Source organism: Lactuca serriola, chromosome 5, assembly GCF_051521515.1.
Source record: "Lactuca serriola cultivar US96UC23 chromosome 5, Lser_US96UC23_V15, whole genome shotgun sequence".
NCBI lineage: Eukaryota > Viridiplantae > Streptophyta > Magnoliopsida > Asterales > Asteraceae > Lactuca > Lactuca serriola.
In genome coordinates, this window is record NC_136412.1 from 165547833 (window position 1) to 165564394 (window position 16562).

The 16562-nt window shown below is 32.1% G+C and overlaps 1 protein-coding gene across 1 annotated transcript; it reads left to right on the forward strand.

Annotated features, from left to right (window-relative positions):
* Nucleotides 1–8461: 8461 nt before the first annotated feature.
* Nucleotides 8462–15420, forward strand: LOC145053227 (acylamino-acid-releasing enzyme-like). The gene is made up of 17 exons (XM_079001228.1): nucleotides 8462–8645; nucleotides 9297–9472; nucleotides 9898–10207; nucleotides 10454–10678; nucleotides 11624–11902; nucleotides 12041–12176; nucleotides 12330–12481; nucleotides 12624–12709; nucleotides 12970–13091; nucleotides 13341–13419; nucleotides 13590–13764; nucleotides 13862–13922; nucleotides 14058–14180; nucleotides 14291–14488; nucleotides 14658–14726; nucleotides 14882–14958; nucleotides 15252–15420. The coding sequence occupies exons 1-17, from the start codon at nucleotides 8506–8508 to the stop codon at nucleotides 15316–15318; spliced, it is 2475 nt and encodes an 824-aa protein (XP_078857354.1). The 5' UTR covers nucleotides 8462–8505; the 3' UTR covers nucleotides 15319–15420.
* Nucleotides 15421–16562: the final 1142 nt, after the last annotated feature.

The following is a 16562-nucleotide window of genomic DNA, read 5'->3' on the forward strand; positions in this document are numbered from 1 at the left end:
AGCATTCCACCCACTCAGGCGTCGGGTCGTGAAAAGCCGGACGAGGGTTAGGAATTGGAAAGGGAGCTGCTTGGGGTAGGTTCTCAACCTCGGGTTCGGAGTTAGCATCATCCGAAAGGTCTTCATCATGGTGATCATTCACAGGGATAGGATGATCATTCTCTGGTTCTTCTTCAGACCATCCAACAATGACCTCATTCGGAAGGTACTGGTTGCCGTGGGGATGGAGTCCAGCCATGTTATCTACGCGAGAATTGGGGTAAGAAAATAATTATTAGATGAACTATCTAAATAATTATTTAGAAAATCTTCATTAGTTACATCGCTATTTGTGAATTGCATACTAGTTATATGTAATCGAAACAGGATAGGCCTTCGAATAAGTGACCTTAACTCCAAATTCACATAGAATAGGGGTAAAGTAAAATTTTCACAGATTCTAAGTCTATAACATCCTAATTACATATATCCATAGTGTATCCACTTAGCAACTATCAACTTAGTAATGAAGATCCCGTTTTAGTTCTCAAGTATAAAGTACTTATAGTAACAACAAATACTCCTATAGTATTTTAAGTTTAATGTTATGTTCTACTGTTCCCATTGTGGTATTGTTGGTAATATTTTAGACTTGTTGCAACCACACAACTACACTTAGGCACACACTAGTCAACCCTCGGATAATATAGTTGATCAGGCTATATCTTCCCAGTTTTGACCATATGTCTCTAAGTCCACTTGTGTTGCCCAACAATCGTAATTCTTTTGTACTGTCCTAGTGACACTGATTTTAGTATGAATGCAACACATATACTTAATTAAATATTTTATTATTTAAAGTATAAACTCTTGGTCAGAGTATTTTAATCCCATTGTATTTATAGTCTGTATATCTTTTATGGGTTGATATACTTAATTCACTATAAACAATGCTCTGATACCAATCTGTCACACCCCAAAACCATGAACGGTAGAAACATTCTGGGGCGGAGGACGTCATGTACAGTATCACAACAATGAAAAGTAGTAAACAAGCAACAACATCATCCATTGCATTAATAATATAATTTTAATACAAGAGTGTTCTGTCAAATTATAATAGACACTATGGTATAAATCAAAATGAAAGATGAGTCTTGAACGAGCACCATCTTCTCTGAACCTTGCATCGGTACCTGTTTATGGTTGAACTGAGGATACAAGTTATTTTGAAAGAGAGTATCAACTTTAAAGCTGGTGAGATCATAAGTATTTTAGTGTCTTAATTTGTATGTAAGTATTTGTATGTATATGAACTGTAAGTATTGAAAATGTAAATGAACTGTAAGTATGAAAATGTTTTAAATGATCCTAGGAAGCCCTATGTTTCCTACTAATCGTATTCTTCTACCAAGGCATCTAGTGTCTGTGTGTGTGTCTCTTGTAAGAGTGTGTATTTTCCCAAATCTAACTATCATTAACCAAAAATATAGTTTCTACATTACCGTACGTCATGTGAATGTTCACGAAGTGAGTGTAATGGGAAAATGAAATAGTACTATGGTGTAGTGTCGAACTACAACCCTACTAATTACCTTAAGTCTAGGGTAATTCTTATAAGTATTGTAGTATTTGTAATAAGTGACTACTTCTATACTCCTATGGCCGTATTTGAGGGATAAGGCATAATGTGATGGCTAGATCCCAGGCTAGACGCTCCCCTGTCAAAGGGATTTTGGGACCTTTACACGACCCCTGCATATTTGCACGCCGTGAACATCCACATTACTATGATTATGTATACCCAATATAACTATCACAATACGTTGCGATTCATTGGTATAGTTAGATCCTGGACTCGTTCCATGCTATAGCACCTAGTGATGTCTGTCCTACTATCGTATACGTAAGCGCACTCATGTAAACGTATCTATGTATACATACTCATGTAAGCGTAATCATGTAAAAGTATATGAACGTATGCCTTTGCTACCCAAAGGTACTGAACTGACTGAAAGGAACTATTATGTCCATATATGTACACATGATATATAACTAATGTTTAAACGACCTTCGGACGGATACCTGATATCCCACCAGACCACATCTCAAGCGCGAAAAGGAAATAGGGTAGATAGCCTTCCTAAGTCCTTTAAACATTACTTATATAACTATACATATATATATGCATGCTTATAACAGGGTCTCTATGTAAACGTATCTATGTAAATGTACTCGTGTAAATGTAATCATGAAAATGTACTCATGTAAATGTAATCATGTAAACGTACTCATGTAATTGTATAGTAATATACTATAATGTTCTGCGGGTGCTAGCTGTAATGTTTGTTCTCTCTCTCTATCTAGCATGTATAATAATGTACTGTGTGTACTAGCTGTAATGTATGTTCTCTCTATCTAGCAAGTATTGACTCATGAATGAACTGACTCATTGTATGATATCACGTTCTAGTAATGGTTCTAATATCTTCTTAAACTACCCATATGGTAGCTTACTAGTAATGTAACTGGTACGTATGAACATGGATGTATACCCTTGCTACCCAAGGGTATTGAATGAACTCGAAGAACCTTTATGACTATATATGTACACAGGATATATAACTAATATTTAAACGACCTTCGGACGGGTACCCGATATCCCACCAGACCACATCTCAAGCGCGAAAAGGAAATAGGGTGGATAGCCTTCCTAAGTCCTTTCAACATTTCTTATATAACTATACATATATAGGCATGAAATTTACAATATAAAAGCATAAAATAAGTTTTATAAAACCTTTTGAACATGATTTCTATCTAAGAAAAAATTGACTTGATGTCAATCCATAAAACGGGTTGAAAGCATGTGTTTGATAAAACAGTTTAAGTATAAAGAAACATTTGTTTGAAACACAATTATAAATGAGTTTGAAATGAAACATACAGTGTATAATGAACAGTTTAATAAGGAGTTTTAAACATATAAAACGTTTATGAAAATCATGTGAAGAAAACTGTTTGGTAAAACGGCTAATGAGTAGCAAATCATTTAAATGCTGCTTATTAATCACATGTGATTGATATAATAACTAGCATGATTCTACTTGTATCCCCCCATAAAACATTTAAAAACATTTAAAACATTGATTAAGGGGTATGAACTCACCTGTTGTGAGTGGTACTGAAGAACTGAAGAGGTAGGATTGTTAGGTGTCAAGTGAAGTCTTGAACACACTCTATGATCCTAGTTAACATATAATATCACATATATGTATCAAATTAGTCTATAAACAACTAATAAACAAGTCAAGACACCCTAGGACATGCTAAACACCTTTATCAAGTGTTATTAGCCTCTAGGATTGCATCTAAGTGTTGTAGGGAAAAGCTATTGTGTGTAGGGTTTAAGGAAAACTCCATCATGGAGTTCACGGACCTAATGACACTACCCAAATGAGTTTACGGTCGTAAACTCATGAGTTTACGGCCGTAAGCTCATACTTACATGACTATTTGTTGTTTTAAGGCTTTTCAAGACCTTAGGAAGCAATTCTACTTAATGGCAAGGTCTTTGGAAGAGTTTAGGGCATTATATAACTCCTTTTAGGAGTTTATGGCCCTGGGACCAAACCCCATGGAGATTACGGCCTTAATCTCCCTTGGAAGGGTGTTTTTGGTGTTTTCAAGTCCCTAATTTAACTAGGAACTAAACTAGGCTAGTGTACAAGGCTTTAGAAGAGTTTATAGCACCTTTTGGCCCTATTGTTTGGAGTTCATGGCCCTGGAACTTCTTGGGTCGTGAACACCTTACTCTTGGTGTTCTAATGGTGTTTGCTAGTCCTAAACACATTAAGGTACATGTCTAAACTAGTTGCATTGCAAGAGGAAGGGACTAGGGCGTCATTTGACCCCTAAAGAAGGGTTTACGGTCCAATATGTTCTTGGGCGGTAAACTCTTAAATCTTAGTGTTTTCCTATGAATTCTAGTGTTTTAAGCACATAATAAGCTTTACAACAACACTAGATAGTAGTATTCACTTTCCGGGACGAAAGTCCGAAGATCCTTAAGAGAGATTTCGACTTTTCTCTAGTTGGAAATGTAACTAATGAATAAATATGGTTCAGAATCCTATATATAGTCCTGGGATTTTTGGCAGAAAATATTTTATTCACGAAATAAACTCTAATATCATAGAGTTTTGAAATAACAGTGTTGCACAAAACCCTAGTGCATCCACTCTCCTGATATCTCCTTAAGTGTAAATCCTAAAATACTCAAACTTATACCCAAAAGTCTGGAAATTCACTGTAACTGTTCTAACTTCTATTGAATTGATATGGTTTGTACAGAATGGAAATTTTGGGTTGTCACAATATACTCTTCTTAAGTTGCAGAAAAGGATTGTCCTAAAGAAAAGACTATATGCTCTTAAATTTACAATATGTAAATTCAGGTGCATGATATACATCAGATGTTTTTAGAATATGATCATTATTATAGTTTTTTTTAATTTTTTTCCCATCAAACACAAAAGGTTGGATGTCTCTTTTAGCAATGTTTATTATTCTTATTAATGTGCAGTAAGGGGATGTACTAAGAAAGATTATTAAATTCAGAGTATTTTTTTGTCAGTGTTTACATTGTGTCTTGTATGATCAATTACATTATATAATACATTATTATGATGTATAATCACTCATAGACTTCATTTTCAGATCTTTGATTGTATCAATACTTGATTCTAACAATTATTTCATTTATGGTTGCAGATAGTTGTAACTACAAGAGTCAAGATTAATAAATATGTAATAGATTTTATATGTCACAAACATGTAATATTTTTTATGGTTTTTGGTGCATTGTTACCGATCAAACTATAACATTATTTTGTAAAAATATTCTATATATACATACAACATATTTTATTCTTTTAGAATATTCTAATTTTATATATGTTTGTAGTTAGCCTATAATTTTTTATAGCAAATAACACATAACATTATTCTATTAGAATAACATACATCTCCTTTTTATAATGACAAACATATAATATTATTTTACTATAATATTGTACATACGTACTTTAATTTTAAACTTATCTAATATGTGAAAGATATTACTAACATTATACGACATTAACTACAAATTTCATGTATTATTATTTATAGCATAACCGTTCTTGAACCATAATATCATTTTATTAAACATTCACCAATCTTTAAACCTTCATACCATAACTATTGTTTAGCAAAGATTCAACTGTTCATATTGTTTAAAATATAGAAAACATAGCTGCAATTAAAAAAAAGGATAACTTTTAAATATTTTATCAATTCAACAGTCGTCATTCCATTTCTTCCCTTTTTGCTCCAAGTTAAGATGTTTTGCTTGATCACATTTCTAAACTCCAAAAAAATTATTATACATGAACAATATTCCAAAAGAATTATTATATATGAACATACAACCTATAAAATTATTCTATCAGAATATTCTACATATACATAATAACTAAGTCTTATTAACATTACATATATCTATAAATTATAATATCATTTTTTTTTGTAAAAAGGTCATTACATATAAATCTATAAAAACCAACAAAATTTAACATTATTCTAATAGAATGTTCGAAATGTCAATTTTTTTGAGACAGCAAGACCATGAGACCATTTTTCTCTAGTAAAATATTCTAATATTTCAGTGTTCATAAAAATATAATATATGTAATATTCTAATATTCTAAAACACAGAACATTATTCACATACAATTATTATACATGAAAATACAACCTATAAAATTATTCTATTAGAATATTCCTTATATACATAGTAAGTAAGTTTTATTAACATTACATATATCTATAAATTCTAAAATATTATTGTAATGTAAAATCAACATTTAACATTATTCTAATAGAATATTATAAATGTACAGAAAACCTATAACATTACTCTATTAGAATATTGTACATGAACTATAACAAAAAATGAACATTTGATCATAAAAAGTATGATATTTCAAATTGGTCAAAGCATAACTATTTTTTAACCAGGACTATTATTTTGTGAAACATTCATTGGCCATTGAAACAACCATAGCTATTGTTCAAAACTAAAAAAGGATAACCAATATTTAAACGAACAAAACACTACCATGTCATTCATAATCAAAGACTTTCAAATATTCTAAAAAAATTATTCACGTCCTTCCAGTATGTTTCTTGCATTGATCCATTCCTTCATCATTTTTAATGACCATCCTTATCAACCCTTCCCTATTCCTTTGCTTCGTCAGTTACTTTCTTATGGAATTGGAATCTGATTGGTCAAAGCATAACTATTTTGTATGCTTCTGATTATGCAGAAAACCTTCTTTACCCAAGTCATTATTTCACATTTCCACATACTGTTCCAGAATAAATTTCCATCTGTCGCATTAAGAACACATCAGAATCTCATTAAGAACACATCAAAGTAAATTTCATTAGCTTTCAATGTGTATCAAACACTAATCCTAGCTACAGTAAATAATTTCAAAAGTATTTAACCGAAACTACAATAAAGAAGTTCATTTCTAGCCCAAGCTATAGTGAATCTGCATTAAACACTAACCATAGCTACAATATAAATTTCAGAAAAGTAATTCCTAAATTAGAATAAATTGTTTAACAACTTCCTAAAGCCTATTACAAGAGATGATTTAGAATCTACATTATGTAGAATCTAAATTTGAATATAATATTATCAAACTAAAACATAAATAGATGAATTCAATTATGTCAGGATAGAATAACAAATTCTAAAAATGTATTTTAGTTTTGACTTATCAGAGTAAGCAGCAACATCTGGTTAATCGATAAAATAACATCTTAAATCAAATTTATGAAGTAACACCTAACTTTACAAATCATAATACCTAGAATATTAAGTTACTAAAGACTATTTTACTAATATTTTTACTGGATCATCTAACTTATCAAACAAAGTAACGTCTGAGTCAAATTAAAAAGTACCATATTACTTATCAAACTAGAATACTTATAATATCAAATTATCAAACAACATTTCACTAAATATTTACTAGATAATCCAAATACTCAAACAAAATAACATATAAAATCAATTTAGGAAGCAAGTTATGTTTGCATAACATTCTATCATTTTCAATAAAAATTTTATTGCAGAAAATATGAAATCAATACAGAGTGCATTATGTCGAACACATAGCGGGCGATCACTAAATTTACCAAACACCTAACTGACACTAGAAGTATGAAACTAATAAGATAAACCAAACAAACTAAGATATTAAATCAAATTATAATTCAAATTCCAAGAACATCTCTACAGATTTTGTGAATAACTTCATTTATGCATAATAACATAGCTTGGATTGTAGATTTATTAACATTGAAATTGTTAACAGCCAAAAATGAGTCAATTGAATCATTTATTACCTGATGAGAAGAATCCTTCCTCAAATATGAATCATGAGAAGAAGTAGCAGTTGAAGGATTGGCAGAAACATGATTCAAGATCAGAATATGAATAAAAATGTTTAAAATCAAAATGACAGTGAATCAAAATCGATTTTTAGGGTTTTATTGGGGGTTTTGGAAGATCGGTGCAAAGTAGAATCAGAATGAGAAGAAATCTCATAGAAGACACAAACTTAGCGAAATTAACTCTTTTTGAGAAACATTGAGTTGATTTGGAGAATGGCTAAAAATGTGGATACGATCTAGGGTTTTGATTTGACCGACCAGGGTTTTCCAAATTAGAATATGTAGAACAAGAATTATTCAGCAGATTAATTACACAATCTGAACTCTAAAGGTTTGAATTAATACTTGTTTTGCAAAGTGAAGTAGTGTATAATCATAATATGCTTCTGTAGAATGAGGCATTTCCCTGATTGTTTCAATGTGTTTATCATGGTGAAGTGCAAACCATATTAAAATCAAAAACAAATTGTTGAATTTAGAAAGAGATTAAAGATTTATGAATCAGTTTCTAGGGTTTTGAATGCACAAATCTGAATCGAGATTAAATTTGAGTTCTTCTGTGAAGAGGTTTTTTTTTGGAGGAAGCAAGATGTAACATGAAGAGATATTGAATGACGGTGGATTATTTTGACGGATAAAAGGTATATTGTCAAAACTACCCCTCTGTGTCCTTCCTCTAATCCTGAAGTTTGATCAAATTGCAAAATCGCCACCGCCTCTATTGTTTTAATTTGAGTTAATTCTACCCATAGATTATTATAGATTAGTGGTTCAGATTCTGTCCCCACGTCAAACAAAATATCATTGTCTCACATGAACTCAACCCTATATATATATATATATATATATATATATATATATATATATATATATATAAATTGTAACAATTATTTATTTATTTATTATTATTAGTGGGACACGATTAAATTATAAATATCTACACAGGATAAAAAAAAAAAAAAAAGTTTACGAGCTAGTGCGCTTGGGAATTTCAAGAATCCAATCTGGCGAGAGATGCTGCTGCATTATATAACCAACACTCCGATTTCAGTTCCGCATTCTTATTCTGCATTCAGCTCTCATCAATCTCCATTCCATTTCCGCAAAACTCTTCCTCAATCATCTCATCATCCTTCTCCATTAGGACAATTACAGTAAGTAATCTCTCCCTCTATGCAATTGATTTTAGATTTCTGTATGTGTTTCCCCACGTTATTTTTTCCCTTGTGACGGGTTTCACTTGTGTATGACTTGATAAACCAATTCTTTCAATCTAGGTGGTTTTGTGGTTCGATTGAACTTGAATCTTACTAGTCTTCACTTAATCACTTCTTCGATTGAATCAAAGAATCAATTTTGACTTTAGAATATACATAACAAGTAATACAAATAGATGACCACTGGAACTTAAAACTACGTTCTTCTGTATTGGTTTTGACTGGATAACTGTGTTCTTGCTTTCAGTTTGTTTCCGTTTAGCTTTGTTTTTGCTTAATTGATAGGTTGATTGATATCGTGGCATTTGTGCCTATCTCTGCAATTTGTTTTCGTTTAATCTATTTAACTAGTGTTTATACACATGATTAAAGGAAAAGCTCTACGTTTCTTTGACTCTCAATTACATAAGAAACCATAGGAAGTTGCTGATAATGATTGTCTAGAGATCAAGGAACCCATCAATTAATAAAATATTGCATCAGATTGTTGAGGCTTATGGTTAAATGCAAGAAATAGCAGCTTATTTTCATTTGTTTGTTTATTATAACATCCTAATATCATTTACTATAATATCATTGATATTATAGTAAACATCTACACGTCTGCTCAGGAATGGATGCCATTGAAGTTAGCCCCAAAAAGGAAGTTGCTGTTGGTGTAGATGCTTCCATTGAGGAAGAATATGTTTCTCTATCTAAATTGTATAAAGAGTTCACAAACATGTCAACCATTGATAAAGCATGGACCTACAAGTCCCCTAATGGTATGCTTCATATTTTCTTTGTGCTAAGGTGTTTTAAACAACCAGTTTCTGTATACGCTATCTATTTTAGACAGAAGGGTAAAATGGTCATTTACTCTCATTCAAACGGTTCATTCAATCAAGAAAAGGAACAAGATTTGTTCATGTAACACTTACTTCCAACCGAAATCATTTATCCATTATGCTTTTTATCACTACAAGACTTGATAGATAAATAAAAATAATAATAATGCCAAAAGATTCTTCACTTCTTGTAACTTCAAAGTTTTACTTTTTTCTTATTAAAACATTATACTTTGAAAATTATACTCATTATAGAAATGAGGTAAAAAGTACATTGCTATTTCTTGCATTTAGCCTTTCTTCTTTTATTGTATTTTATAAAAGATGGTTGTGTAACGTGTGCCTAAAAAAATACAATGCAGGAAAAGGATCTCATGCTACATTTTCAATTGGTCAACCGAATCTTTTTGCAAACAAGAAGAAGAAACTTATGTTATCAAGTTTCATATCTGAAGATTCTAATGGCACTCTAAATGTTCAATGGTCACCATTTCCAATTGAAATCACAGGTGCATCTGTAATGGTTCCCTCTCCATCAGGGAAAAAGCTTCTTGTGATACGAAACCCTGAAAATGATTCACCCTCTCAGTTTGAAATTTGGGGCCCACTGCAATTAGAGAAGGAGATTCGTGTTCCTCAATCTGTTCATGGTTCTGTGTATGTGGATGGATGGTAAGTTATCAATTTTTAAACTGGTTATGTGATAATGAATCATATCATTAATGTATAATCAGTTGTAATAAGGGTATATAAGTTTTTTTTTTGTCATTATTGTTGGGTGTTTGAGATATTTAACAAAGGTTTAAATGCAATAAATAGTAACATAGTTTCATTGTAGTAGGATGCTATAATACACATATACAATTATAAATGAAAGTACGTTGCTATTTCTTGAATTATATCTTGTGATTGGATCAGGTTTGAGGGGATTTCATGGAGCTCAGATGAAAGTCTCATTGCTTATGTTGCAGAGGAACCGAGTCTCTGCAAACCAACATTTAATGATATGGGTTACAAAAAAGATGTGGGTCCCACAGATAAAGATTGTAATAGCTGGAAAGGTCAAGGGGATTGGGAAGAGGATTGGGGAGAAACCTATGCTGGAAAAAAGCAACCTGCTCTATTTGTCATTAATATTGACAGGTTAGAAGAAAATTACCTAATTTTATCATGATGATAAATTATAATTCTTGAAATATAAATTATTATCTTGTCCCCACATTCCGGGATGAGGGTATCTTTGTAGAAAGGGTTAAATGCAATAAACAACAACTTACTTTCGTTGATTTGTTTAGGGGTTTTGACATGAAAGTCCTTAAGTTTATCAAAATTTGTCGGTTTTATCCCTGTGACAATTTTTTGTAATAGCAGGTTTCCAGGGACAAAACGGACAAAATTTGACAAACTTAAGGACTTTCATGTCAAATTTGAAAAACATACTTAGGGTAAAAACATAAAACTTTTGTACACTTAAGGTTTTCTTTTTTTGAAAATTTGTAAACTTAAGGGCAAAAATGAAAAAAAACATAGCAAACTTTGGGCATTAACGAATGAAAAATCGTCACATGGACAAAACTGACAAAATTTGACAAACTTAAGGACTTTCATGTCAAAAGTCCATTTGTTTATTACAACATCATACTTTCATTTCTTCTTATGAGAGCATTATACATTGAAAAAATTGGCCAATAATACGAATTTCATCCTAATACAAAGCAATTTTCACTGCTATAATTGGGTACATTTTAAAACTATTGTCTTAATTAGGAAAATATTTGGAAGTACAATATTATAATTTAATAGTTTTTTTCAAAGTACAACGCCTTAAAATAAGAAAAAGATTAAAAGTACAATGTTGTAGTTGACACAGATAAATGAAAGTATGTTGCTATTTATTGCATTCAAGCCTTGTTATTAGCTCCATGTGGGCATTGGGCTCTTAAGCTAGCCACCTAGCGGGCCTATGTGTACCTTCTTTACATATCACATGATTCTCTGACACTGTGGGCCATCTCAGGAGAATAACCCTTTTACAGATATAAAAGGTTATCTGCTCTTTTGTACTTAGAGTTGCTTTGATATTTGTAGTGGAGATGTTCGTGCTGTAGATGGGATTGGGAGGTCTTTGAGTGTGGGACAAGTTGTATGGGCTCCAACAACAAAAGGGTCCCATCAATATCTAGTTTTTGTCGGGTGGCCCTCTGACACTCGAAAGCTTGGAATGATATACTGCTTCAATAGGCCATGTGCATTGTACGCAGTAAAGGCTCCATTATTTGGAACAGAAATCAAAGAAAATGCTATAAATGATGTTTCCGTCATCAATCTTAGTCAAAACACAAGCAGTGCTTTCCTCCCACGGTTCACGTAAGTATGCACACAGGAACCGTTCATCAATCCAGACCAGTCTGGACGACTCTGACCGTTGGGACCGGTCTGGTCTAGTTTGTGAACACCACTAATTTACATAATTGGTCCAATAACTTTATGTTTTTCACTTTTCAGTCCAGATGGAAAGTTTCTTGTGTTTTTATCTGCTGAAAGTGCTGTAGATTCTGGAGCACATAATGCTACAAACTCTCTTCATAAAATTGAATGGAACAGTGAAGGAGAACCAAGTCCAGCCAAGGTCCTTGATGTGGTGAGTTTGATATACAATGAATCTCTAAACTCTTGATTTTTTACAAGGTTAAATGCAAGAAATAGCAACATGGTTTTCATTTCTTTGTGTATTATAGCAGTTGTAAGATTTGATATCATAAATGTGAAACTTACACACGATTAATTTCTCTAGGTTCCTGTGGTGATGTGTCATGAAGATGGTTGTTTCCCTGGGATCTACTCTCATAATGCTCTGAGTAAACCATGGCTTTCAGATGGATCCACAATGATTATATCCTCCATTTGGGGAAGCAAGGAAGTAATAATTTCTGTGAATGTGTTAAGGTAATAATTAATATCATCACATTGTTTCTTACAGAGTGGACCAAGCTTTCTAGGGTTATTTTCAATGATGAGGGCATTTACGTCTTTTACATCTTTTATGGTGGAACTTTTCTAATTGGTAAATTCACTTGTTTATTTGCAGTGGGAAAGTTTCAAGAATCACTCCTAGCGATTCAAATCAATCATGGAGTTTACTTGCAGTTGATGATGACAACAAAATTCTTGCTGGTAATTCATGAAGTTTATCAATGATATATTTTATTTTTATTTTTTCACTTTAGGACATTATACATTGAAATATTCATCCAAGTATATCAGTGAAAATTGCTTTGTATTCACATAACATTGCTATAATTTGCCTTAACTTTATAGAAAATTTTCAGTAAAAAATGGAGAAAGTGTTCTCAATAAGTTATGAGTTTTATAATTTAATTAGAGATCTTCACTAAACTAATATATATTCGGTTTCTTGTTCCCTACTTCTGAAGTATGTAGCAGCCTAATAGACATCCCTCAGATCAAATATGGTAGTCTAGCTAAGGACGAATCACAAGACGCCACCTGGCATTGGCAGGATGTTTCAACCCCAACATCTGAAAGTCATGAGAAAGTATGTTTGTTGTACTTCCTATTTCTTGCACCGAGACTAAGACTGATGTCAATAGGACAAAAGTTGTACTTTTTGTCCCACATCAAAAAGATGGAACATGGACTTGCTCTTAAATCTCTCATCTGTGCAAAAGACAAAAATGCCCTCCTCATCCTCATCATTAAAAATAGCCCTAGAAAGGGGAGAAGTAGATGTGTTTCTTTCTTCTACAAGCTGTTTAAGAAAGGTACTTTGATATGATGTGAACAGGTCAAATCTTTACTTTCATCTCTTCAATTTGACATACTGAAGATTCCTGTCAAGAATGTCCAAGAAAATCTCACAAAAGGTATCCTACTAAATCTTTCAATATATCAATTGCTAAAGTAAAAAAGTGTTTTTTTTTTTTTTTTTTTTTTTTTTTTTTTGGATTCTTGAAGGTGTTTTGTATCTTTTACATTCTTGTTAAAGAATCTGCATAGATTCTAATTATTTTGTAACTTGATCCAATTTTATTAGGTGCCAATAAACCTTTTGAAGCAATATTTGTATCCTCAAAATCAAAGCATGAGGCTTGTGACCCAATGATTGTAATCCTTCATGGGGGCCCACACACTTCTTTGTTGTCAAGCTTCTCAAAGTCCTCTGGTTTTCTTGCTTCATTAGGATACAGTTTGTTGATTGTAAATTACAGGCAAGTCTTAATTTCTATATATATATTTTCATTGATGAGGATGAGAAGGGCATTTTCGTCTTTTGGAAGCATTCCCTTAATAGCAATGTTCTTACAGAGGTTCACTTGGATTTGGTGAAGAAGCACTACAATCACTTCCAGGGAAAGCCGGATTGCAGGTGCCCTTTCTTTACATCTATTAAATCCATAAAAAAAATATTTTTTTTTTCCCGTAATTTATCCATACAACAATATCTGGAAAATAAAAACAAATAAATTTCACATTAACTTGTTCTGCTTGTAATTGTATGAAGGATGTAAACGATGTCCTCACAGCAATAGATCATGCCATTGACATGGGGCTTGCGGACCCCTCGAAAATAACTGTTGTTGGTGGGTCCCACGGTGGTTTCTTAACATCTCACTTGATTGGCCAGGTATTATAAAAAACTCCATTTCCTTTTTTTTTTACTACTAATATTTATATATACATATTTGTAGTAGACAGTGTTGAGTTTATTATTTATTTGTGCTATGAATTGTTCAGGCACCCGATAGATTTGTTGCAGCTGCTGTGAGGAACCCTGTGTGTAATCTTGCTTTAATGGTGGGCACAACAGATATTCCTGAATGGTGTTTTGTGGAGTCGTTTGGAAGCAAAGGGCTTTCTACCTATACAGAAGCCCCATCACCTCAACTCCTCAAATTATTTCATGATAAATCCCCTATTTCACATCTTCCAAAGGTACGACTATTTTTTTATGATGAGGGCATTTAAAGTCTTTTTACACATGACTACAAGTGATGTGACAAAAAATTGCAAATTATGTCCCATTCACATCCGTAACAGTTTTGTTTTCCTGTCATGTCATGTCATGTCATGTCAGGTTTTACTGATGATTTGATATTTGTAGGTGAAAACTCCAACACTTTTCCTATTAGGTGCTAAAGATCTTCGTGTCCCCGTTTCAAATGGATTGCAAGTGAGTATTTGAATTTTATTCATTTATTACACACACACACACACACACACACACACATATATATATATATATATATATATATATATATATATATATATATATTAATCATATTGTATGCCCATACTAATGTAAAAAAAATTATATTTTATGCAAAGTTTGCAAGGGCATTGAAGGAAAAAGGAGTTGAAGTGAAAGTAATTGTTTTTCCTGAAGATACACATGCTATTAGCCGGTAAATATTTCCTGACCCCTAAACCCTAAACCCTAACCTGTTGCATTTTACATCAGACTGGACAAACTTTCTAAGGCTATTTTCAATGATGAGGATGAGGGACAGTCATGTCTTTTGTACACACGAGATTAATAGTGATTCCCTATCCCACCATGTTCCATATTTTTGGTGGGACAAAAAGTTGCAATTCTTGTCTCATTGACATCTGTCCTTGTGGACAGTACAATGCATGTCAAACACAGTATAAGGTTGTTATGATCTGTCTGGTTTGATTTGTGTTTTGTGTGTTGCAGACCACAATCGGATTTCGAAAGCTTTGTTAATATTGGAGTTTGGTTCAAGAAGTATTGCAAGAAATAAGGTGGGGTTTCATTGGAGGACAATTGCTATGTAATGATATATTTTTGTTTTGAAAAAAAAAAACCCATTTTAAAAATAATTTAAAGGCAAATTTGATGAAAATGATACTCATTGGAAAGTTGGGTGGTTTTTTTTATTACACTTTATATACGGCATTAGAAATCATCACCTGTTAAGTTTGTCTAGTTTTATGCATTAGCAATGTTTTTTAGTGCATAATGATCGGTTAACACATCCAAAGCAAATACTTATTTTACTTTCATAATATAACAAGATTGGAAACTATATAACAATTGTTAATAAGACATCAAAATTTAGGCTTGTAAGGAGAATTTTTTTTTTCCTTTCAATTATTTGGGGATACCGGTTGGCAATAATCCAAGAGAGATGTTTGGTTATAACTTATTAATTTCCTCAAAAATTTAATCATAAACTTTCAAGATGGAAAGTCGAAGCGTTATATATTGGTGGGTTTCTTAGTATGTAATTTTTTACGTTTTTGGTTGTCATTGGCAATTTTGAAGGTGCTGAAAAGTGCATGTTATTGATACTTTATTTGCTTCTAATAGGGATCTACTTTTTAGTTTTTAAATGGTGTTTGACGTTTCTTATGAACAATAACGTTTTTTCGGTGAAAATCATCAAATCTATCTATGGTTATGTGGTGGGTATAAATATAATCTAAGGATGACTGAAACAGATATGATGTCTTTAAGCCAATTACTTGATGGGGCTATTCTCAATGATACAACTGACAAATAAGTTTGGGATCTTAATATCTCGGAGATTTTTTAGTTGTTTTCTTTCATCGATTTATAAACAATCCAACTTTAGGCTATACGGGTAACTTCACTTGGTGCAACAATTTTGTCCCTTTAAAGTTTATCATTTTAGTTTGGAGAACTGATTTGGATTGATTACCATTCTACTATTTGTCCAATTTAGCATTAAGTTAATGAAGCACCTTTTCATCCATTGTTCCATATCTAAGGAGATATGGGATAAAATACTTTGATGGTGGGACGTCACACTGATATCGTCATATATAGTCATATTTTATGCAATATCTTAGTATTTTTAGCTACATTTAATCTTAATTGAAGATATTTGATGCTTATAATGTTTAAATTCTATTTTGCAACAACAAAGACATGTTCGAGATAAAATCATCAAAGACGTTGTGCTGGAAGTGGGATTGCTGAAAAGAGTCAACAAAAGTCGAATTATGGAGTAATCTGAAACTG

Coding starts and splice junctions, on each gene's coding strand:
- LOC145053227 (XM_079001228.1), top strand. CDS start 8,506: ATGCTGCTGCATTATATAACCAACACTCCGATTTCAGTTCCGCATTCT. Junction 12,177..12,329: donor CAGCCAAGGTCCTTGATGTG/GTGAGTTTGATA, acceptor TAATTTCTCTAG/GTTCCTGTGGTGATGTGTCA. Junction 13,092..13,340: donor CATCTGAAAGTCATGAGAAA/GTATGTTTGTTG, acceptor TGATGTGAACAG/GTCAAATCTTTACTTTCATC.